Source organism: Peromyscus eremicus, chromosome 3, assembly GCF_949786415.1.
Source record: "Peromyscus eremicus chromosome 3, PerEre_H2_v1, whole genome shotgun sequence".
In the NCBI taxonomy this organism is placed as follows: Eukaryota; Metazoa; Chordata; class Mammalia; order Rodentia; family Cricetidae; genus Peromyscus; species Peromyscus eremicus.
The window spans coordinates 52,860,957-52,883,290 of NC_081418.1; the positions used below are offsets into that span (position 1 = coordinate 52,860,957).

General features: G+C 44.5%; 2 protein-coding genes across 2 annotated transcripts; one reads left to right on the forward strand and one right to left on the reverse strand.

The window, feature by feature from the left end:
- The first annotated feature begins 3,043 nt into the window (after nt 1-3,043).
- Llcfc1 (LLLL and CFNLAS motif containing 1) lies at nt 3,044-4,464 on the forward strand. Its single transcript, XM_059256584.1, has 3 exons — nt 3,044-3,187; nt 3,285-3,408; nt 3,961-4,464. Exons 1-3 carry the CDS (start codon nt 3,152-3,154, stop codon nt 4,134-4,136), a joined length of 336 nt encoding a protein of 111 aa, XP_059112567.1. The 5' UTR covers nt 3,044-3,151; the 3' UTR covers nt 4,137-4,464.
- Nucleotides 4,465-5,089: 625 nt separating this feature from the next.
- Nucleotides 5,090-21,639, reverse strand: Kel (Kell metallo-endopeptidase (Kell blood group)). The gene is made up of 18 exons (XM_059257026.1): nt 21,616-21,639; nt 21,222-21,363; nt 20,763-20,939; nt 20,235-20,359; nt 19,782-19,928; nt 17,067-17,129; nt 16,793-16,981; nt 16,196-16,344; nt 15,306-15,435; nt 9,308-9,418; nt 8,073-8,171; nt 7,815-7,892; nt 7,320-7,420; nt 7,062-7,172; nt 6,846-6,913; nt 6,480-6,649; nt 6,064-6,159; nt 5,090-5,356 (listed from the first exon to the last, which is right to left on the reverse strand). The coding sequence occupies exons 1-18, from the start codon at nt 21,637-21,639 to the stop codon at nt 5,195-5,197; spliced, it is 2,142 nt and encodes a 713-aa protein (XP_059113009.1). The 3' UTR covers nt 5,090-5,194.
- Between the last annotated feature and the right edge of the window lie 695 nt (nt 21,640-22,334).

A 22,334-nucleotide genomic window follows, 5' to 3' on the forward strand; every position in this document is an offset into this window, starting at 1 on the left:
ATTATCCGATATTAACTCATAGTTTGGAAAATTTGATAATATCCATCTACATAAATATCTGAAATATTCAATAATCTGCTAAAATTTAATTTTAAAGAGCAAATATAGGGCTGGAGAGTTGGATTGGAAGCTAAGAATGTGTCCCAGAATCCACTTTTAAGAGACTCGGGAAAGATACGAGAGACTTGAGTGGGATATACTTGAGATCTTCCCATAGAGAACATTGGGACCTTGGGACTGCCTCTTTTTGACATAAGCAAGAAAGCTCTGATCCAGAGAGCAAAATAACCTCTAGAACAGGGCAAGGATGGAAAGGAAAAGAAATACGGAGAGGAAGAGGACGTGCCTGAGACACAGAGAAACTGTTTTTACCCAGGGAGTAGGGAGGGTCACCTTGTGGGGTATTTTTATGCCTCACTGGGGGTTGGGGCAGTGTGGGTGCTAATGGTCTCTGAAACCTGTGGACTTCCAGCCTAAGGAGATGGAGGGAGCGATAAGATTGAGGTGGGGGTTATAGATGTGCCGATAAGTAGAGGGGGAGCTGGTCAAGAATGGTGCACTTGGCAAGGAATTACTAAGCCCATAAAGCTAATCCTTGAGGGGGTGGGGGGAGGGGCTGTGGTGGAGGAGTCTGGCTCAATCAGGGACACACAGAGCAGGTGCAGTCACCAAGGACATTGGCCATAGGTCCCTGAAGGAAGAGAAGGAGCAACCACCCATAGGTCTTCAATCTTTTATTGCCTCTCTTGCCCGAACTAGGTTCTTCAGGTGGAGGGGTATGAATAAGGAAGCTGGGTGGGGGCCAAGTTGTCCGTTGTCCCATCACCATCCATCTCAGTAGGTGAAACAGAGTTTTGAATCTTTCCCTCCTTTGGCTTTTCTCTCCACCACGCCTTCCCTCTGATAATAGCCTATATTGTCACGTTGCCGTCCTTTCTTGTCTCCGTTTTCTACTCAGTGCCCCTGCAGCTTTCTGCATCGATCACCACTGCAGCCTCTCTTCCAGATAGCGCCTTCCCCAGCCATTGTACCCCCAGCATGGCAGCCGCATTTTAGTGGCAGGCTCGCCACCTAATTGTTGAGGCCAGGGGATGTTTCCCACCTGCTCACAAGTATCTAGGAGAAGGAAATGAGCGCTACAGCTGAACACCACGTTAACAGCAGTTATCATTAGATGGTGGAATTGTTAGGGATTTTTGTTCCTGTGTGCTTTTGAGTGTTTTATACTTTGTAAGAAGAGAAAAATGAGGGAATTAGTGGCTCCTGCCTGACTCACTTCTTCCGAAGCTGAGTGTCAGGCAGGTGAATTGGTAAAGAGGTAGAAGTCATTGATAATGAGCCCAAGTTGGTTCTTTCCACTCCAAGCTGCCCCTCCCACTATTGCCCTCCTCATTCATGTCTCCAGAGCTGTAGGTTTCTCTGCATACCAGGGAACTAAGAAGCTCCTCCTCCAAAATAGCCAGGAGGAGATTCGTGATTTTACTTTTTTCCATTCATTCATCATTCACTGGATCTGCAGGTCAATGGGTACGAGGTTGGGGTAAGTAAGGTCACTGCATTTTTACACCTTTATGCCACCACCATAAAGTGCCCTTCTATATCACTCCCCAGTCTCCTGTCACCTGGTTTGGAGCTCAAGGAAGTAAGAGCTAGAGTCTGGCAGGCTCCATGTGAGTGTACCTGCTAGCATGGGTTCCCTTCATGGGAAAGGAATTTCATCTCTCATCTTATCTTCTCATTTCTCCAATTCTTTCTTGTACAAAAGTATATGTTCATGTATATCCCCTGACACCTGTGTTTGCGTGTAAGAAAGAGTGATATGAATGGGCCTTCCCTGTCCTTGTACCCAGTTGGCTGCTCATGGCCCATGTCTGTTTTTCTTTTTCCAAGAAAGACCTTCATACTGTATTCCCAACCCAGCACCCCTGAGTCCTCTCTGCCAGCTAGCCGACAGGTCTGACTTGTGGAGGGAGCAGGCACAGGTGCAGGTCCTCTCCTCTCCAATTCCATTATTTGGGGTCTTTGACTCCTTGCCATGCTGCCTTCTCTCTATAGACTCTCACCCCTCAACCAAGCAAGCAGCTGCCAGATACTCTTGAAACAGCTTCTCTATGTCTGAGAGTACAAGAAGATATGAAATAAAAGAAGGTATTTCAGCCTGGGTATACAACAGGACAAAGTCCAAGAATAAAGAATAATAAAGGAAAGAGTAAAAAGGAGTACCCTCTACTCACAGACAAGATAATCAACTCTTTGCATCTATTTCTTTATGTGTTCATTTGGTTTTGTTTTTCCATTTGTTTGTAGTACTGGAGATTGAACCCAAGCTCTTGTCCACATCAGGCATTTTGCCACTGAGCTACTACATCTTCAGTACTTTTAAAAGTGAACTTTTATGAGACAGGGTCTTGCCAAGTTTCCCAAACTTAACTGAAGTCACTCTGTAACACAGGCAGGCCTTGAACTTGTGATTTTTCTATTGCTCCCTCCCCTCTAGAGTAACTGGAAGTACAGGACTGTATGCCCAGCTCTCAGTCTCTATCACTATGCAACCCTATACACTGTGCATCAAATTCTATCTGTCTCCATCTCTCTGTCTGTCTGTCTTCCATGGTGTCTGTACTTTCTCATCCTTCCTCTATGCCCTAGTTCTTATCCCCCAGTTTTTAATAGGCTTCAAGTTTCATGCAGAGCACAAGGCACATGTTTGGACTTGAGGATACTGGTGTGTAGAAAGTCATTAGCCTCATCTGTGGCAACCACTTTGCATAGAGAAAAGCTACATGGAATTATAGGCAGGTATCACAGTTAGACTCAGAAGCACTAATGGAGAATCCTACTTTGCCCACTGATGGCTGTGATCTTGCATGGGAGATGCATTTTCCCAGTGAACCTGCCTTTTCATCTAAGTAGTGACTATGAGAATGTTGTTGCTTTGGAGTACACACAGCTATGCACATCCAATGGTGTAATAGATGTGATGATACTTGGAAAGTTCTAGAGCCCTTGTGGGCTGTGATCTACAAGGTGACTCATATGGCCATTTTTGAAACATCTGCCATTTCCCACCCTTCTGGAATGGTATAATGATCTAGAATGTGGGTTAGGGCCATGGCAGTGATGTCACAGAACACATAGAGTCAGAGGTCCTATGGAAGAGAAGGAGGAAAAGCGATGCTGGCAAGGGGTAAGGGCTGAGACAGGGACACGGTGGTGCTGGGACCTGGGGAGTGGGGCCCGAGGCAGCATGGGAGAGAAGGTCTATGACTTCTCTGGGCTCCCAGCTCCACAGGGCAACATTCCTGACAGCTGTCCTGCTGCTGCTACAAGTGAAGGGGGTGAAGAGTCTGAAGGGCAGCACCAGCCTGGATGAGGACAGGAGTCAGAGAGAGAAGACGGTCTCTGCAGGTAGGTAGTGCAGAGAAAGGGTGTACGGGGATCAGGGTGGAAGTAAAGGTACACTTGGGTTGAATTCAGGCTCTAGCGGCTGATTAAGTTAGGATCAACTGGGATGTCTTTGGTTTTCATGAGATAACTTATGTTCTCTATCACCATAAGTATGTAATAATAATAGCTGCAGATAAAAATGTCTGGCTTTAGAAAGACTCTTAGGCCACAGCATGGACTAGCTGCAATTGTCCAAAGCTGCTGAGGAAGTAGAAAGAGTGTTTGCCTAGAGAGGAGTCTTTGCCTTCAAGCCTGAAGATGGGCCTCACTCCCCAAACAGTGTAACACTTTGGAGGAGGGAACCTGTACAAGGAGTGAAGGTTGTGTGTGTTGAGATGGAGCTATGGTTGAAGTGAGATCTGAAAAACCTTCTAGTTAGAGTGTTTGCTTTCTATTCAAGGCCAATGTTATGACTGGCAATTGGCCCTCACTTGTCTCTCCATCCTTGACCTCCGACCCATTCTGGTGCCGACCAGGACTGAGATTGGGGGTTGCCCCTCTTTCATGTTCCAGACCAGGGCCAAGAGCAGTACGAAGAACACTTTGTGGCTTCATCAGTGGGTGAGCTGTGGCAGGTGATGGATATGGCCCAGCAAGAAGACATGATCGCCCAGGCAACAACTATCCGGGACCACCTCTTCGATCTAGCCTTCTGCTTCAACCTGGCCAGCATCATGATTTTTTTATGAGAGACTTTGTGGTGGAAGCAGTAGTCTGGGTCCTGCATGAGGACTTTGAAGTCTACTTCCCCTTCGTGATCGCTTACTGACCTCCTCTCCCAGATGCCTCCTCAAAATGCACACCCAACTCCCCAGTTTTGAGAAGCACCTGGCCTTAGGGTGCAGCAACACAGCTTTCCCAACTCTCATTGCCACTACCCGATTGCCACCCCAACCCAGAATGTTACTTCCCAGGGCCAAAGACACCAGACCCACACCCTTCTAACTCCTCAGCTTTGTCTGAAACAACAGCTTAGAGGGAGGAGGCAGTGACAATAAAATAGCAATAGCCATAAAATCCTGAAAACAATTGTGAGCAACTTTCTGCAGCTTAAGTTCTCTTCTCTCACTGGTCTGTTGAATTGCCTGGCCTTTCGCCCACTTAGTGACCTTCAGACCCATCAGCTCACCAACTGCTTTTCCAGTGTCCATGAAGCTTTTCTCGCTACTTTTCCCTCTTATCCTTCCTGACTTCTAGGAATAGAACATAGCAGGAAAGAAGTATGAAGAGATGAGCGAATGGTTTGGGGAGATGTCTCTCGGGGTAAATAATTGCTGTGCAAGTGTAAGGAACTGGGTTTAGATGCCCAGAACTCACTTAAAGCTAGATGTAGTCATCACATAAGTAACCTCAGCACTCTACAGTGCGACAGACACAGATGGGAGGTGGAGGCAGGAGAGTCCCTGTGAGCTCGCTGGTGGAGCAGCCAGCCTGGTATACACACCGGCATATACACCTGTCTCCAAACAAGGAAGAAGGCAAGGACTGATAGCCAAAGTTGTCCTCTGACCTCCACATATGAGCTGTAGCACACATATAGCCACAGTATACACACACATACACACACACACACACACACACACACACACACACACACACACACACACTGAAAAAGAGAGATAGCAAAAGCTAAATACATGCTTTTAATTTTAGAACAACAACAAAAAACAAAGGCATTTGTTCTGACTTCAAGGATGGGGCCAGGTGTATGCCATGCCTGTACATCTCAGTCTCTTTGGTAGTCAAGTTACCAGAGTTTGCAGTGGGCAAAGGGGTTCAGAAGGGTACCACGTGGACAATGAAAGTGTTTGGCAAAGGCTGGGGTGTTGCTGAGGGGTCCATGGATTCGAAGGCTGGGAGGGCTGTGAGTGTCCTGAGGGTCTTGTAAGCTCAGCTCTCTACACATCACCTGAGGAGAAAGATGGTCAAAGAAGGGTAAGGGGGGAGAGAAAGTCTCACAGGGTGACAGGGACAGGTTGGATATAAGGACTAGGAGATCACTATAAAGAACACAGAGAAGAAGGAGCAGGGTGCTCAGGAACCACGTGGAGAACTTCTGTGGAAATCATTCAATATGGCACTAGCTGCATAGGAAGAAACTTGGCTGTATGATGCTACCATTTATAAGGGACTAAAGTCGGGTTTAATGGAGTTTTATAAGGGAGTCATTGCCGTGTTGAAGAATTGTGGGCCATGCTGTTGACAGAGCATAAAGTCCTAAAAGGAGTGATACTGGTTGGAAACTAACCCCAGGACTGAGGTCTCTGAGTAGTGTGCTCATATGTCCAGCCTGCTGTTGGTTCCTTTTAAAATAGTCTGTATTTCTAAAGTGTGAGAAGAGAAGGGAACAACATGTTTGTCTTATAGGGGAACTTGGAAGTGGAGAGTCTTTTTCTTTTGGGGATAGGGTGGGAAGCCAGCTGCTGAATTTGATTAAAGAACCTGTAATCAACTAAAGGATAGTTCTGAAGGGACAAATGAGAAATGTTAAAAAGTGGGGATCCATGACGATGGACTTGTGAGTATGGAACAGGGTAGCATGGGGCAAACATCCCTTTAGCCTTGGGGTCCTGAACTGATATGAAGCAAGTGTAGAAAGAAATGGTAGCTGTTCACCTGGGCATAGCTTCGGAAGAAGAGCTGATAAGGGCTGAGGTCCTGGTTGGGCAGGGTCATCTCTCCACGGTGCTCTACTATCCTCTTGCTGTATGCCTAGATATGGGTATGGGAGAGAAATTTCTTTTAGGCTTCAGATCTATAGGCATTCAGAAGTCAGATCCCAGATATATAGCAGCACCCTAACAAGTTCCTAAGCCTTCTTATCTAACTGTGTACTGATGTACTTGTCTGAGGCAAGAAGGGTACTTACCAAAAGACCTACAGTTGTTCTAGAAGGTGGGGGATCTACAGGGTAGGAAGGGGGTCCCAAGTTGTTGTCTGTTCAGTGGGAATGTGAAGGGCAGAAAGCTTTGCAACTATGTTTTCATGAGGGATAGTAGAAAGAAAACCGAAGAACAGGGACCTTGGCATACCTGAAATGCAATGGCCAGGCCTCCTATATCTCCAGCATTTTCCAGGAGTGTGTGAGAACCATTGAAGGGGGACATATTGGGTAAGGGGAAGGCAGCATAATGGTGCTCCAGGCATAGAAGTGCTTCCTGTAGGACATGGGTGTCACAGGCTGGGCAGCCCCCAGGGAGTACTGTTGAAAATGGAAGAAGAGAAGGAATTGGTGAAGATCAATGGACCATGAGGGATACCACAGACTGACCTGGCTCCCAGGAACTCTCAGACTGTCCCTCCTGAAGCCTTTGAATAACCCTCCCCTTCCCCCAGGCCCCTTTGATATTCTCCCTAGTGATCCCTGTGGCCCTGCCTCCCAATGACTCATCACTCACAGAGCTGATAGAAGATATGCAACAGCTCATGGGCCATGATGCTGCCGGCAGCGCCAAAGTTCACGGCTCTAAAGAGAAAAAGTCTCACTGTACTTGTAGAAACCTTAGAAAGTATTTATGCCAATTTTCCAACTCCAAGTCTCATCCATCCTAACAGCTATTAATCCCTCTTGAGATCCCCCACCAAAAGACTCACCTTCAGAGAATGGTCCATACCTGGGGTAGCCAGGGTGGAAGAATGGAGGCTGGAGAAGGCCAGCTGGGAAGACCACCACGTGGTCAGATACTGAATAGTAGGCCTTGACTCCCCAGGGAGATTCGGTCCATCTGTGTGAAGAGTACATGCAAACACAGTTCCGTCATTTACTGTCTTTGCACGGCGCTCATGCAGTCTCTCCCAACCATCGTCATGGGCTTTGTGACTGTTGTCACTGTTCTTAGCCCATCTCTGGGATGCAGTGTCTGTTCTCATACCTGTGGTGGGGAAAAGGCTGCAAGAAGTGCCGAACTTTCCTGCCCTGGAGGGATCGTTCACAGCTCAGGAAAGACTGAAGGAAACTGGGACCAAGTTGTATCTGAGAATGAGGCAGCAGATCATTTTGATGCACTGACGTGAATACAAATGAATGGAGCTGGGCACATGTAAACCTGAACATGGAAGCCCTGACATACATGCAATCATATTTAAAACCACCCTGTGCTACTACCTCACATTGGTACAAAGTTTACATGCATCATCATGCAGATAAACAGACACATCACAGAATGCATGTGTGTACACACATGCATGTGCGCATAACAGCCCTAGACAGTTGCAGTTTTTTTGCCTGGAAAATTGCCCCTCCAGCACCAGGGCAAAGAAGAGGCTGGCTCAGAATTGCCCATGGAAAATGGATTGCTTTTCAGACTCAGCTGGGTCAGGAAGTTGGAAGTTAAGGACATAAGGACACTAAAAGAAACAAGACTCACATCACTATATTCCTCTTTGGCCAGATCTGGCATCAAGGCCCGTTTGGGGGCCCCCATCTCCACCTGCAGCTTGGTGAGCTGGAAAGAGACACAAAGTTTGTAAGCATCCGGCATTCCCTCAGAAACCCTCAAGAGCCATTAACACTGTCACCCACATAGATGCTCTGTGCCCTTTTCTTCTCCTCCATTCCCATTTCTTGATCCAGTGATCAACTATCTCTTAAATAGTCCCCAAATGACCTGTACTCCTGATCTTACCTTGTTCAGGGCCTCTTTCAGGGTCTTCTCACTTATCCAGGAAAGTTTTTTGAGGCGTAGGATGACAGCATCCTTGATCTCAGCAAATAATTCCATGGCCTATGGTGATGAGGTCAGGAAAAGGAAAATGGTATTAGGACCATTCTGAGCCCTGGTCCTGCTGCAGCCTGTAAAGAGATCTTGGCCCAAAAGAGCCTACTGTGCTCCAGAAGCTGGCAGAGAACGAGAAAGAGCTCACAAGAGGGTCTGTTTCCCAGAGTATGACAAATATCCAGGGCCTGAAGGTCTGTGGGTCCACAAAGGCAGTGCCGAGCACATAGGACAACATAATGAGTTGACTGCTCCCCAAAAGGAGCCATAATAACAGTACCTTGCTATTGGGATATCTGAGATTGATGGGTGCTTTCTTTGGGGGACAGACAACTTTCTCAGAAAGCAAAGGGCATGGGAAGCTACTGTTTCCGCCTCTGCTTTCCAGACCTTTGTGTTCATACTCTCCCACTGAAGACATGCTTCCTATCTTCTGCATTCCTTGGCTTCTCAGCAGATTGGAGTCTTTATAGCCATACAGCTGGAACCATACACCTCATTTCTCAAATGCTCACTATTCTTATGTACGTTCTTTCTTGATGGAAGGAATTGGGTGACAATATCAGACATGACTCTGGCTTCAGACAGACTGAGTTCAAATCCTGACTGCTACCTAGAGTCTCCATGACATTAAGCAACTTGTTCAACTACCCTTGGCTCATTTCCCTCTCCTATTAAATCAGGAAATAATTTCAATTAAAAAACATTACACATAAAATGCTTGAGTCCCCTTCTCACAGAGTCCCCCACTTATTCAGAAGTTACTCATTTGCTCTCTGTGAGATTACATCATCCTGATCTCATAGTCTATCATGTGTTGTTCAAAACTCCTAGACAAACAGGGAGGAGCCTTAAAGGTCAAGGAGTTTGATTTTCCCCCCTTTTTTATGCTTGAAGAAACACAATACCAGGAAAGTCCAGTGAGGTGTTCAAGTTAATTCATGTTGTGAATACTTGTGTCCTGTGGCTAAACTGGACTTGTCCAAGAGACTGAGCAGGTCTCTGGGTTCCTTCTCAGTTGAATTTCTTTTCTGCCTGATGCCTGCCTTGCACACCACAGAGAAGGGCACACTCCATAGAATCAGGGCGAGGTGTGTTGAGTGGGAAAGGTGGAGGGCTGCAGACAGGGGAAAGCTCTCACATACAGCGCTTCGGATGCTGGGGCCGAAGGCTTCCCGAACAAACAGAGCTGCCAGGGTAGGCTCAAAGAATTTGCCTGTTTCTTCCACACACTTCATCCATCGTGGGGAGGCTGGCTGCAAAAACATACTGGAGTGAGTGAGACCTGCTCAGGCCTCTGTTTTCATCACATCCCAACACCAATCTTGCATAGACCTTCATCTCGCAGGATACTCCCTTTGATGGTTTTTTTAAATTTTTATTTCCCAGGAATGGGGAGATGACTCAGGCATTAGAGTGCCAACTACACAAATATAAGGACTTGATTCCAGGACCTCAGAACCCACATAAAAAGTGAGGTATGGAGGTTCATGCCTAGGGTGGAAATGAGAAAAACAGACCCCTGAAACTGATTGGCTGCCATCCAGTCTATCTGAATCAATGAAATTTAGGTTCAGTGAGAGATACTGCCTCAAAAACTAAAGGTGGAGATGGATAAAAGATGTCAACCTCAGGCCTCTATATGCACACACAAGTACATATACAATAATACATGTATGCATACACTACACATGTAGAAGACAATAGCACACACACACAAACACACACACACACACACACAGAGAGAGAGAGAGAGAGAGAGAGAGAGAGAGAGAGAGAGAGAGAGAGAGATTTTTATTTATCATTTTATCTGGCAATACCCACTGTTGCTCAGCAGAAAGAGGCTTCCCATCTCCCTCAGGACCCATGCTTGTTGTCTATTGGTGTGAAAGCAAGGCCCTTGGGAGGTATCTCTCTGAGGAGTAAAGAGTAGTGCTAATGGAATTCCAGTGGAATTTAGAATAAACAGTGTGCTTTTAAGGACTTACATCACCTGATCTTTAAATCTGAGAGGAAAGTAGAGCAGATATTGCTTTTGTTTGTACATCTGGTCTACCTGAAGTACCTGGATTTAAGTTAATAGCTCACTTTGGTAAATGCTGGAAACTGTGTTTAAGGGCAGTATTGTAGTGGTCTTTAAGGAAAAATTTAGTTTACAGACAGGTTTCATTGGCGCTTGGAGTAACTTATGTTGAAATTACTCTCCCCTGTGGAAGGGAGAAGGAGTATCCAATGCTGTTATTCACCTGGGCCCCCACCCACCACAGAAATGGGCTAGGAGTTGCACCACACACTCCTCCCTCCCAGACTCCCATTTCTAAACTGTAAACTGAAGAGAGAAACTCCTTTTCTCTACACAACCCATGCCCAGTCTCAAAATGTGTGTATTATATTGCAGAATCCTATAGATCAGTAAACCTGGGCTTTTAGGTGATAACACTGTTTACTTCTAGAAGAGGTGAAAACAAAATGCCAAGTAACAAGAACATTACTCAAACTAGAATCCTAGCTGTCTCTCTAGACAAGGAAGGGTACTACAGTGTTACAGAAAATGTGGAAATCGAGGAGGGAGAAATCTCTGGAATATAAAGGATGGAAGAATTACTTCAAATGCAAGATAATCAACCTCAGTGGATTCATTTCAGGGCAGTGAAAATTGTTGCATATATCTCCTATAAACCATGAATGATAATAATATAAAGAAATGATAGAAGTCAAGAAAGATCACAAGAGTATGTAAGGACTTCTAGATAAAATTCTCTAATGAATTATTAAATGAATGATTTTGAAGGCATGGAAAATAATGTGTAACTATTAAAGGGCAGAATAGGATCACTGAGGACCAAAAATGTCAAAATAATAAAAATGTATCTATTTGAAAGGCTCATTAAATGGGGTACAAGACAGACTAGGAGCTACACAAAGAGATAGCCTTCTAAAAGCACAGATAAGGGTCCTGAAATAACATAACAGAGTCCCATATCAGAAGCACAGGACACAGATGGGCTGCACTAAACTGGAGAGTGAACCCATCAGAAATGAGCACTACTGAAGAAGGTTGGTCCAGGACTGCTTGCATATCTATTAGAATGCCACCTGCTAATTTTTCAACATAAATTACTCCAAGCGCCAATGAAACCTGTCTGTAAACTAAATTTTTCCTTAAAGACCACTACAATACTGCCCTTAAACACAGTTTCGAGCATTTACCAATGTGAGCTATTAACTTAAATCCAGGTACTTCAGGTAGACCAGATGTACAAACAAAAGCAATATCTGCTCTACTTTCCTCTCAGATTTAAAGATCAGGTGATGTAAGTCCTTAAAAGCACACTGTTTATTCTAAATTCCACTGGAATTCCATTAGCACTGCTCTTTAAATTCTATTGCCACTCCGGTGACATTATCTCAATATCAGGAAAAGATCTGGTTAAATCACAAATCATGTCCTAGTAAATGAGATGAAGAAATAGATGTAGCATGATGGTGCAATGTGAGTGGACTCCTGTCTGGTTGAACCATAACCAAACGCCATGAGAATGACTCACAGCTAATTTGACCTTTTCTGACCCGCCTACCAATAATCATAACTGCTCTTTCTTTTGCATTCCTTTTCTTCATTTTATGTTTTGCTTTTCTTCCTAACACCACCCAGCAGAAACAGTTTATTATCTCTCTTTTTCCTGAACTATGAATACACAAGGGCAGGGATGCTTGTCTGTTTAGTTCACTGTTACATAACAGGTGCCTAGAGAAGCATTTTTTTTTAAATAATTGGTACTCAACAAATATTGTCACATACCCCACATGCCATGAATGGTGGCACACATCTGTAATCCTACAGTAGAAGGGCTGAGGCAGGAGGATTAGAAGTTCTAAGCCATCGTGGGGATGTGGTAAGACCCTGTCTCAAAAAAAAAATGGAAAAACAACAAAATATCACATAAATGAATAGATGAATCGGTAGCTGAATAAAGCCTGACCTAATGCTTTGCTAACAAGATATTAATAGTAGTCTGGATTAAGAAATATCGAGTAGCCGGGCGGTGGTGGCGCACGCCTTTAATCCCAGCACTTGGGAGGCAGAGCCAGGCGGATCTCTGTGAGTTCGAGGACAGCCTGGGCTACCAAGTGAGTTCCAGGAGAGGCGCAAAGCTACACAGAGAAACCCTGTCTCGAAAAACCAAAAAAAAAAAGAAATATCGAGTAAAATTGCAGATGACCCAAGATCCAAGAAAAAAGGTAACTGAAATGACTTGTTTAAACAAAATTTTAAATTGTCTACATAAATTCGGATGTTAGGCTGAATATAAATAGTTCAGATATGACACTTACTGAGATTTCAAACTAAGAACATACATTAGAATTTCTCAGAGGAGTCAGAGGTCTTCAATTAATAATCATTGTCTGGAACTAAAAATCAAACCCAGAATCTGGTATTGCCCCTGACTCCATGTTACCTCTTAACACACAAGCCAGGAAATTCCATTGCTTATCTTGAAACATGTTCTTCTAAAATATAAATCAGATTAAATTCATGAAAAGAAAAGCAAGCATCCTGCCAGACCCCTTGCTCTCTGATTTCCACCTCAATGTTATCCTATTTGCGGATCCAGTTCTCAACTACCAAGAGTAAACTTCAGCGGTAGCACTGGCCACAGCCTTGGCTGCAAAGCCCCATTGTTTCTTTTCAGCCAGGGGCATGAGGAGGACCCTACACTCTAGACCAATTTTTAACCAGTCTGCTTCATGAATTGCTCCTGTGAGATAAGGTCGGGAAATGTCTTCTTTTCTCTAAACATTGCTTCAGTTCCACCTGCTACTAAGGGATCCTGTTGATATCCAAACCCTCTCCAATCACCCTGCTTTAGGAGCCACCAAAGGTATGCATTGTCCAAACGGTGTTCTTTAGGAGCACAGCTCTGTCTTCTGTGCCACTAGGATAGTCAAGTGTTAGTAACATAAACTATATGGAACATAAAGCCAAATATACTTAGCTGTCTTGCCCTTTATAGAAGAGTTTCCTAACCCAATGCTGTAGCACCCACATGTTTCTCAATCTTGCCCATTGTGTTAAAAATACAGTTTCATGCGCCAACCAGATTTGTTTTGGAGTCTGTTTCTTCATTTAAGAGCAACGCAATCTTGGGGGAGTTATTTGTCATTCTCACACCTGTTTCTGACCTGAGAAATGGGAACTAAAAACCTCAGAGCATTTCTGGGAAGGTTAAATATAATCATCTCTAGTGAGTGGTGTTCACGGATGCCTGACTGTAACTTTAAGAGTCAGATGCTATCAACATTATCACTCTGTGTCACTTTTTGTACTGTCCAGAAAGTCGAAGCAGCTTCTCCAAAGTCGTCATATTACTGTGTGTTGGCAGAACATGATACATATTTTGCAGTTATATACCCCCAATGAAAGTATGGTGATTACAGGATCTGTAAGCCTTCCACATTCTTTAAGCATGAATCTCTGTGTTGACATGTTTATAACTTCCAAGACATGACCTCATGCCAGAGTACTGGCATTTACAGGAAGCTATTTTTGCCAGGAAGTTTGCATTTGGTGTTATGCTCCACTTGATCTGATCAAGAGATAGGCTTCTGGTGAATCTGTCCCACACTGAGAGACCATCCTAAAGGAGAGTGATCTAAGGCATTGAAGAAGCAAACTAACCTTGAAGCCGGACAGCCAGAGATGATCTAACTTATTACTATAGTCAGGTTCCCTCAGAGTCAATGATTCATCTCTAAACATAAAATGAACTGGGTGTATTGTTATACACCTTTAATCCCAGCACTTGGGAGGCAGAGGCAGGCAAATCTCTATGAGTATGAGGCCAACCTGGTCTACAGAGTGAGCTCCAGGACAGCCAGAACTGCATAGTAAGACTCTGTCTTTAAAAAAATAAATAAATAAAAACATAGAATGATATTTATGTTAACTCATAAAAAACTGAGGATTAAGCCAATAAAGGAAATTATCTAGGCTTTCATAAACCATAAACAATCAACAGCTACATTTCAGTCTCTATGAGAACATTTTTCCCTTTAAAATTTTAAGGAGACGGGGCGAGGGAGAGAGAGAGAGAGAGAGAGAGAGAGAGAGAGAGAGAGAGAGAGAGAGAGAGAATAGGCATTAATTGCCATGGTGCATAAGTAGAGTCCAGAAGACAACCTCAGGTGCCAATCCCGAATTTTCCACTTTGTTTGAGACTGGGTTTCTTTGTTTTGCCATTGTATACACCAGGCTACCAGGCCCTGAATGTCCAGGAGTTCTCCTGTCTCCATCCCATCTTGCCACAGAAACACTGGGATTATAGACACCACTACTGCAATTTACATCAAACTGGGTATTCAAACTCATATCCTCACCCTCGAGTGGCAAGTATTTTAGCTATTGAGCCATCTCCCCAGAATTCAGCAAATATTTTGAAGGACTTTTTTGAGGTAGAGAAACGGCCCACAAATTAACAAGAAAAAAAGGTTATTTTCCCTCAAGACTGTAAACTGAGACCTTCACTGAGATAAGGATGTATCCAGTGCTCTAGACATCTCCACTTGCATTTGAAATGATCTGACATAGGATGTCAAGGAACTCTCTGAGGGCAGATCTGTGCATCTCAGATAACATATCTAACTGGTTGATTGGTTCTACACACTTCCTATACACCTTTCTCCTCAGATATGGGGAGATCTGACCAACCAAGTACATTTGTAACCAAAAAAATAAAATAAAATCTCATTGGATCAGAGATGAACTCTTTGATACACATTTAGAAACCAAACATGGAATCTTCTAGCTGGCTACTGTGTGCCAAATATCATTCATTACAATAAATCTTAAACTTTAGGTCCAGGTCTTCAAACCATAGAGTTCAGGGGTTCAGGAAAACAGCACATTGTTCAAGAGTTATGGCAAAGGAATGGTCCTTCTTTATTTCACTTTTATATTGAAATTCTAATGTTCAGCTAAATGCCACAGAAGTAACCAGGTGGTATCTTGGTTCTAAAGAGACACTCTGTCTTCCAATCCTGCTTAATTCCACATGGTGGGAATTCTCTTCCTGTGCCTTTTTACCTCTGGAAATATATCAATATTTTCCCCAATATAGAAAGTACATCACCTTCTCTCCTTACCAGGGGTGGTTGCTCTTTCAGTTCCCATAGTTTCTGTCTCAGTTCTCTGCGTGCTTCCCTGAATTTACTGTCCAGGGCTGGGGAAAGGGTATCTACCAGCCCCAAGATCATGTAGCTCTGTATCAGGTCCCTGTGGAGAAAAAATTCTCAACCTAAAACCAAAGCTTCTCAACATGCCCCAATGAAGAATCCCTTCAATAAATCACCTTGGTATACCTGTATGCAGCCCTGTCCTCTATATTTACAAAGACCAACTGCCATATATGCCCAAACATCAAGAACAGTCTTTCTTGATTTGGCTTTGGGGGTGACAGAGGAAGCAAGTTCAGAAGTTGCCTTCTGAAGTTACAAGGAGAGAAGGACTTGATTCATCTATTTCCACAACCAGGAAACCTCAGCTCATCTGAGGATAGATGGCTAAGTACAGCAAAGCTGGGTTGTGGCTTGCCTTGGTCCTGCTGGCAGCTCTCTTTTCAGGCACACTTATAAAACTGCAGAAGCCACATGATTGCTGCTTTGCCTCCCCTGTAAAGGGTTTCTAGACAATATCACCCCTGAGATGCTATACAGAAGGGCTTGGGTTTGTGCCTTTCAAAGTCAGGCTTTCAGGCATTACCTATAGTGCAGGAGTTCCTTAAAGGTGGATGTTACGTTCCTGGCAGACACCTCATCTTCTTTCACCTCTACATCCTTCATTTCATGTGTCACATGGTCCTCCCACCCCAAAGCTTTACATAATTCTTGTTTTTTATGTTTACTTTTCTACCACCCACTCTACCCTTCTCTGTCCCCCTATGTGGCTGGTGCCTCTCACTCAGGGTGTCCCTGATACCTATGTGTCCTCACTCTCCTTCCATGCCCAATATCTGTCCAGCTCCACCTGGGCGAACCTGTTTGCCAGCAGCTCCTCTTCTACCAGTTGTGACATGTTTCTCAAGTAGTCTAGGTCACGGACCACAAGGGTCTGGGCGGGACTCAAAGACATTGGTGTGAACATGGCTTGTAAGCAGGACAACCAGTCGATGGCAGGGGCCATTTCCTTAGAGAAAGGACACAAGGTTGAAGAGAAGGAAAGGACAACAAAAGGCACAGGATGGGAGAGGGAATGGGGCGGGAGGGGCTGTGCTAGAGGAAGGATTGGAGGATTTTCCCGTAACTGGAGCTATGGAAGAACGGAAATGAAAGGAAGTAAGGGGCCAGTAAGAGGGTTCAGTGGTCAATGGCACTTGTCACCGAGCCTGACCACTTGAGTTCAGTCTCTCCAGCCCATATGATGGAAAGGCAAGAATCCAACTCTTGAAAACTGTTACCTGGCTTCCATATTCACACCTTGGCATATTCATGCCCAGCACTCCACATAATAAATAAATAAACACACGCATTTTTTAAGTAAAGAAATTAAGGGTACAAGGAGGAAGAAGATAAAACAGAGAAAGGTTTTGAGAGACCATCAAGCACCAAGTCCTCAGGCCCTCAGTTCTAGGCACCTGCAGTTCACCAATAGTAACCACTTGGAAGAGCTTGTCTTGGGCCTGCTGCTGCTCTAGTGGCCTCAGAAACTGGAAGAGCCGTGAAGTAAAGGAGATGAACCAGGCAGCATGCTGTTGCACTTTCTGGGGATCGCCTCCCAGCAAAGTTCCCAGGCGATTCAGGTAAGTCAGCTGTTCCCGCAGGATCTAGAAGACAAGGCAAACTTAGTCTCAGAAGCCAGAAGCAGCCTTTTGCCTGGGGGCAGAGCGGGTGTGTTGTGTGGAATCTTACCTGGGCATAGATTTTCTGTTCCTGCTCTTTCTGGAGAAGAATGTCAAACTCCGGCTGGTCTATCTGGACACAAGAGAGACTGGAGAGAAGTAGGAGCAAAGGGGATGGAGAGGGAAGGCGTGGGAAGGCAGGGGAGGTACCATGGAAGATGGGGAAATGAGAATAAAGAAATGAGAGAGAGGAAAGACTACACAAAGAAAGACAGGAACCATGGGGAAAGTCTATGCATGCAAACATTGAGCTTCTCAGCAACTGAGGAACACACAGATTTGTTTGCAGGAAGCTACTCTTTGTGCCACTGTAGATCTAGAGTCAAGGATGTGAGACACCCATGTCAGGTGCACTAATTAAGAAGTACTCACATTCAGTAACAAGATGCACATTTTAATACATGCTTTTAAAACAAAATTAATGCAGAAAATCCATCATGAATAAAACATCATAACTTTGCTTATAATGAATTTTTAAAGATAAATTCTTCAATGTTAGGAGCTTGAAGCATGGTTCTACAGTACTTGCTTATCACCGAATTCCACACACTATTTTATTCTATTTGTAAAGTAGAATTGTTTTTCAAAGAACCATAATAGTTTTGATCAATTTTGAAAGAAATTATTTTTAGAATTGAAAATTTGATAGTGTGTTCACATAGATTTTGCATTAATTTATATTTTAAAAGTATTCAGATTTATATTGATACTATATGTAGGCGATCTGTTCAACTTTGCACTCCAGTCAAGTGCCCAGGCCCCAGTGTTCTTTGATTCACAAACTATTTGTGTTCATGCACTCCTTCCTCTCTTCTAGTTTCAGTGTCCCACTCCCACTCTGACCTCTACACTTTTCCTGCATCTTGAAAATAATCTTTTACTTGACCCTTTTATTGAATTTTATGTCCAAAGTTTAGAGAGGAAAAAGCATCTTTGCCCGTTGTTACAATTTCTTTACTGTCCTCCTGAACTCCAACTACAATCTGTCTAGTCTTAGAAAAATTTTTGTGACTAGCTTCAAGTTTTCAATGGTGTCTTCCAGTTCTCTACTCTGTATGTGAGAGAATCTCTCGAATTCATAGTTCCTTTCTGTAGTTCCTCCCTTTTGCCTTCTGATCCCACACATGGTGGTCCATCTTCTACCTCCATGATCCCTTGCACTTTTCCATTCCTCCTGCTTAACCATCCCATGGGCTCCTCTGCAGTCTATTCCTTCTACCTAAGCTTAGTCAAGAGACTATCCAGACTGGAGCTGATTCTGTGACTCAGTATTTCCTGCATCTCCTCCTTTTATTTTCAACCTTGGAAAATCTCTGGGACCATTAACAATGTGTTGAAATTGACCATGTTCTCATGCTCAGCTCTTAGTTTTCATTTTTGCTGTTATTCACCAAACTCAAATATGTTAAGTTAGAATCCTCAGCTTCTTCAGGTTGCCTCCAAAGCTGGTTATTCTCTAGCTCTACACAAATCCATGGTGATATCTGAAAGAATTCAGAAGCTCCTCTTTTTACCATATGCTAATAGTTATTCATTCTTAACTGGGCCAACAATAATTTCTGGCCCAATCTCATATTTTTATTCACACCCAATCTCCAGGCCAATCTCTCATTGACCTTGTGCAGAAGCCCCACCACCCCAAATACTTCCTTAGCTCAGAAGTTTCCTGTAACCCTTTGATGGTGTCGTTTAGTTTCATTCTTTTCTTGAATAATTAGCCATACCCCAAGACTCTGTTGACATCCTCCTCTCTAAATCTGTCCTTAACCATTTCAGATCTTAACTAATCCCACCAAACCATAACAGCTAGATGCACAAATCCACATGTTAAAGCAGAATCTTGGAATACCTTATAATGATGGTCATGAATTCTTGAATAATCACCTTGTACAAAGCTGTGGGATTCAGTGACAAATATAGACCACTCCAATGTTTACCACAGCAGTGATAGCTCTGTTATTTATTTATTTACAAACTCAACAAACACCTAGTATGGCCACTAGTTGCTGAGAAGAACTCTAGTCTGTTGAGGCCACATTCTTTCAGAGTAGTCAATGCTGAGAGCATTTAATGGGTGACAGAGGGACTTGACCCAAATCTTAACTAGTGAGTTGGAAAGAATTACTGAAAGAAGAGGCTCTTAAAGCTAACATCTGAAACATGTAGGAGTCTTCTAGCATTGTTACAGGCAAGAAAGCAGCATATGCAAAGAGAAGAGGAATATTTTTGGCATTACATGTGAGTCAGCAGAGCGTAGAGTCTAAGGGGGAGACGGAATGTAACAGAAGATAAGCGTAGGGGTCAGATCACAAACTTGCAATGCTTTGCTGAAGATTAGGGGCCGTATCTTGATGACTGGGTGATCTATTAAAATGACAAGCTCTTAGCTCTTAAATTTAGAAAGGTGCCTTAGGGGAAAATAAAGAGTAAATAAGAGAAAGGCAGTTCTGAAGAACGAATGAAGAGGTCCCGCAGAAATCCTTATTTCCAATAAAGAAGTCTGAAAGTACTCCACTCTTCTCAGAGCTGGCCCTGCAACACCTTTTCCCAGTCTCACCTAGTCTCACCTGATCCGTGTAGTACTAATTTTCCCTTAAGATAGGGCTGTTCCCTACTTGGCACATATGTCTTATCTCCCAGCCTGAGATCTCTTGTCGAAGCAATGATAGCCTGGAGTTAGAGACAGGCTCAGGTGCAACTGTGGTTTTGCCAGTTTATCCCTCACCTGAATAACTGGTATGTGTGGAGGGCTTGGATGAGGTTGCAGATGGGCCCTGAAGAATGGGAAGTGGCCATACTGACTCATCAGAAGCCTCAGAGTTCGGTTAAAGTCTAAGGAAGTCCAGTTGCCAGAGATGTGCCAGCCTCCAAGCTTGGAAGAAAAGAGACAGAACTGAATTTAGGGACCCGTGAGAGCTAGACCCAAATGTGTTCATCTTTCCTTTCCTCACAGCCCTAGCTCTGGGTTTCTGAGCCCTTTGTTCCCTCTGGCTTCTACTTCTTTCTCTACCTTCGCTCTAAGTCTCAATTCTTCAGGGAGTATTTCCAGTTCTATCTTCCTCCTAGAACTTGGAATCCCTAAGAAAGAGACCTGCATTCTAGAAAATCATGGCAAGCCCTCAAGCACTCATTGGTCATGTGAATTACTCAGAAACAGTGACACCCCAATTTTTCTCACCTCTTCAATAATTTGTTGGAGGGGACCTACTCCTTCAGCCTCAATGGCATCTGTGTGCATACAGGAGTTATAAAATTGGAAGGCTTTCTCCTCCCCAGATCCTAGGTGCCAAGACCCTGGGGTCTCTAGAAAGAAAACATGGGGACATTGAATGAGTAGATACTGGTACAGGGACAAACAGGAGATGGAAACTTTATAGGAATGTTCAGGAAACTTCCCCGCAGTGATAGAGAAGAGGATCAAGCTTGGTTAAGTGAGGAGAGCTCCCAGTTTTTAACAGCTCAGCTTGACCCCAGGATTAGAGCAAAGAGATGGAGTGAAGATGAAAAATGATGACCATAGAGGAAATACAGAAAGGAAAGAGGTGGAAGAAACAAAAAGATGAAGAATAAGCAGGATGGGAGTACAGGAGAATGTTGGGTAGAAGTGGAGGAGCAAGCCGGAGGTTTTGCAGAATTTAGAGCTATCAAGATCACTTGAGACTCAGTTGTCTGCTTGCCCAGAGAGTCTGCCATCCTGTGTCCTCACCCAATAGTCTCCACAGTTGGCTCTTGTTCTCTTCTGTAAGAGTCTGAAAAGAGTTGCTGGTCCCATTGCCTTTTTCACAGACAAAGCGGAAAAAGTCAGTGCAGGGGTCTACACTGCTGTTTCCAGAGGCCAGGTAACGGGCCAGGAGATCCAAACACACTGGCGTCTCACAATGGCCTGTGAAACAAAAGCTCAGAGCTAGAAAAGAAGAGCGAACTGAACAAGGGCTCCCCCAAGGGGCTGGCAAAGAACTTCTAGTGAGAAACAAAGGAGGGCCCGAGTTAAGAAGGAAATTGTCTGCCTGGCGGCCTGCTGTGAGATTCAGGGTGAAAGCATCTAGATTCTCAGGAACCATGAGAGTAGGGGCAAGTAAGTCATGGGGCAGGAGTCTCAGGGATCAGGACCAGAGCATATGAGGGAGGGATGCCTAGGTCACGGGTGTTTCAGAATCTTCCTTACGAGGACCACAATTCCGGAAGATGTACACCCAGAGCACAGAGGAACCAAGGACCAGGCCACAGAGCAGGACAGCTATCAACACCCTTCTGCCTCTTGTCCACTGTCTGCTCCATTCAGTGGGAAGCCCTTCTTCTGGAGAACTCTAGTGGGGGAAACAAACAAGACAAACAAGTTTGGGAGGGACAGAGATGATAAGATGATGAGAACTGGGGGCAGGGGGTAGTGTTAGTGTCCCTTTGTACAGGGGTAATTCCGCTTATTCTCTCTAAGATCCGGCTTTCTTTAGACCTCTAGTACATGAGACAGTAATTCTGTGCACAAAGGAATCAAACAGGGTTTGTAGGACTTTAGAGATAGAAGAGATGACTCCAGTGTCATAGCAGAGGCCACTTACCTCCTGGCTCCAGGGAGGTCCCATTCTACTCTCCTGGCTCTGTTCCATGAGCCCTTCCACACTTCTGTCCTTCTCCTCCTAACGTGAGTGGAGGATCGAGGGTGAGAGAGAAGCTGGTTTGGAAAAGAAGGACGTGTCAAAGACAGGTTTGTCAAGCCACACAGACACTCGCCCTCCCCACATGCTCGTCTCAAGAAAGTCCCCAGAACAAACCTCTTCCCTGGGTGTTCAACTTCCCCACCTCCTTGCCCTCATCACCGGCCTTGCCTTTCCCTTTTTCTATTCGGAAAGCTTCATATTCCCTCCTCTTCAGTGTGTGTTGAGGGGACAGGATATTTGCACAAAGCCACCTTAACCCCCACCCTAGGCTCTGTCTCCAGAAGCTGGATGTTTCTCCAGGACACTTGCCATCTGTCTCTGCTTCTCTCTGGCTCCCAGGATCCTCCCTGGTTCTGCTCCAGGTGCTGTATCTAAAGCCAGCTTACTGGAAATGGTATCCCTTTAGCCCCCACTCCAGTCCCTGCGGCCCTGGAGAAGGGGCACCCCTTCCACTCTATCCCTCTGTCCCCAAATGTGTACTGTTGGCCTCTGGGTGGAGCCTGCTTATCAGAGAGGGAACACTCAGGCCTCACCTCCTCCTTTATCTCAGCTTTTCGGGGGGAGGGGGGGGGAGAGGCATCTCCACTCAGCAAGCAATCTTGCACTTGGCTTGCTCCTTC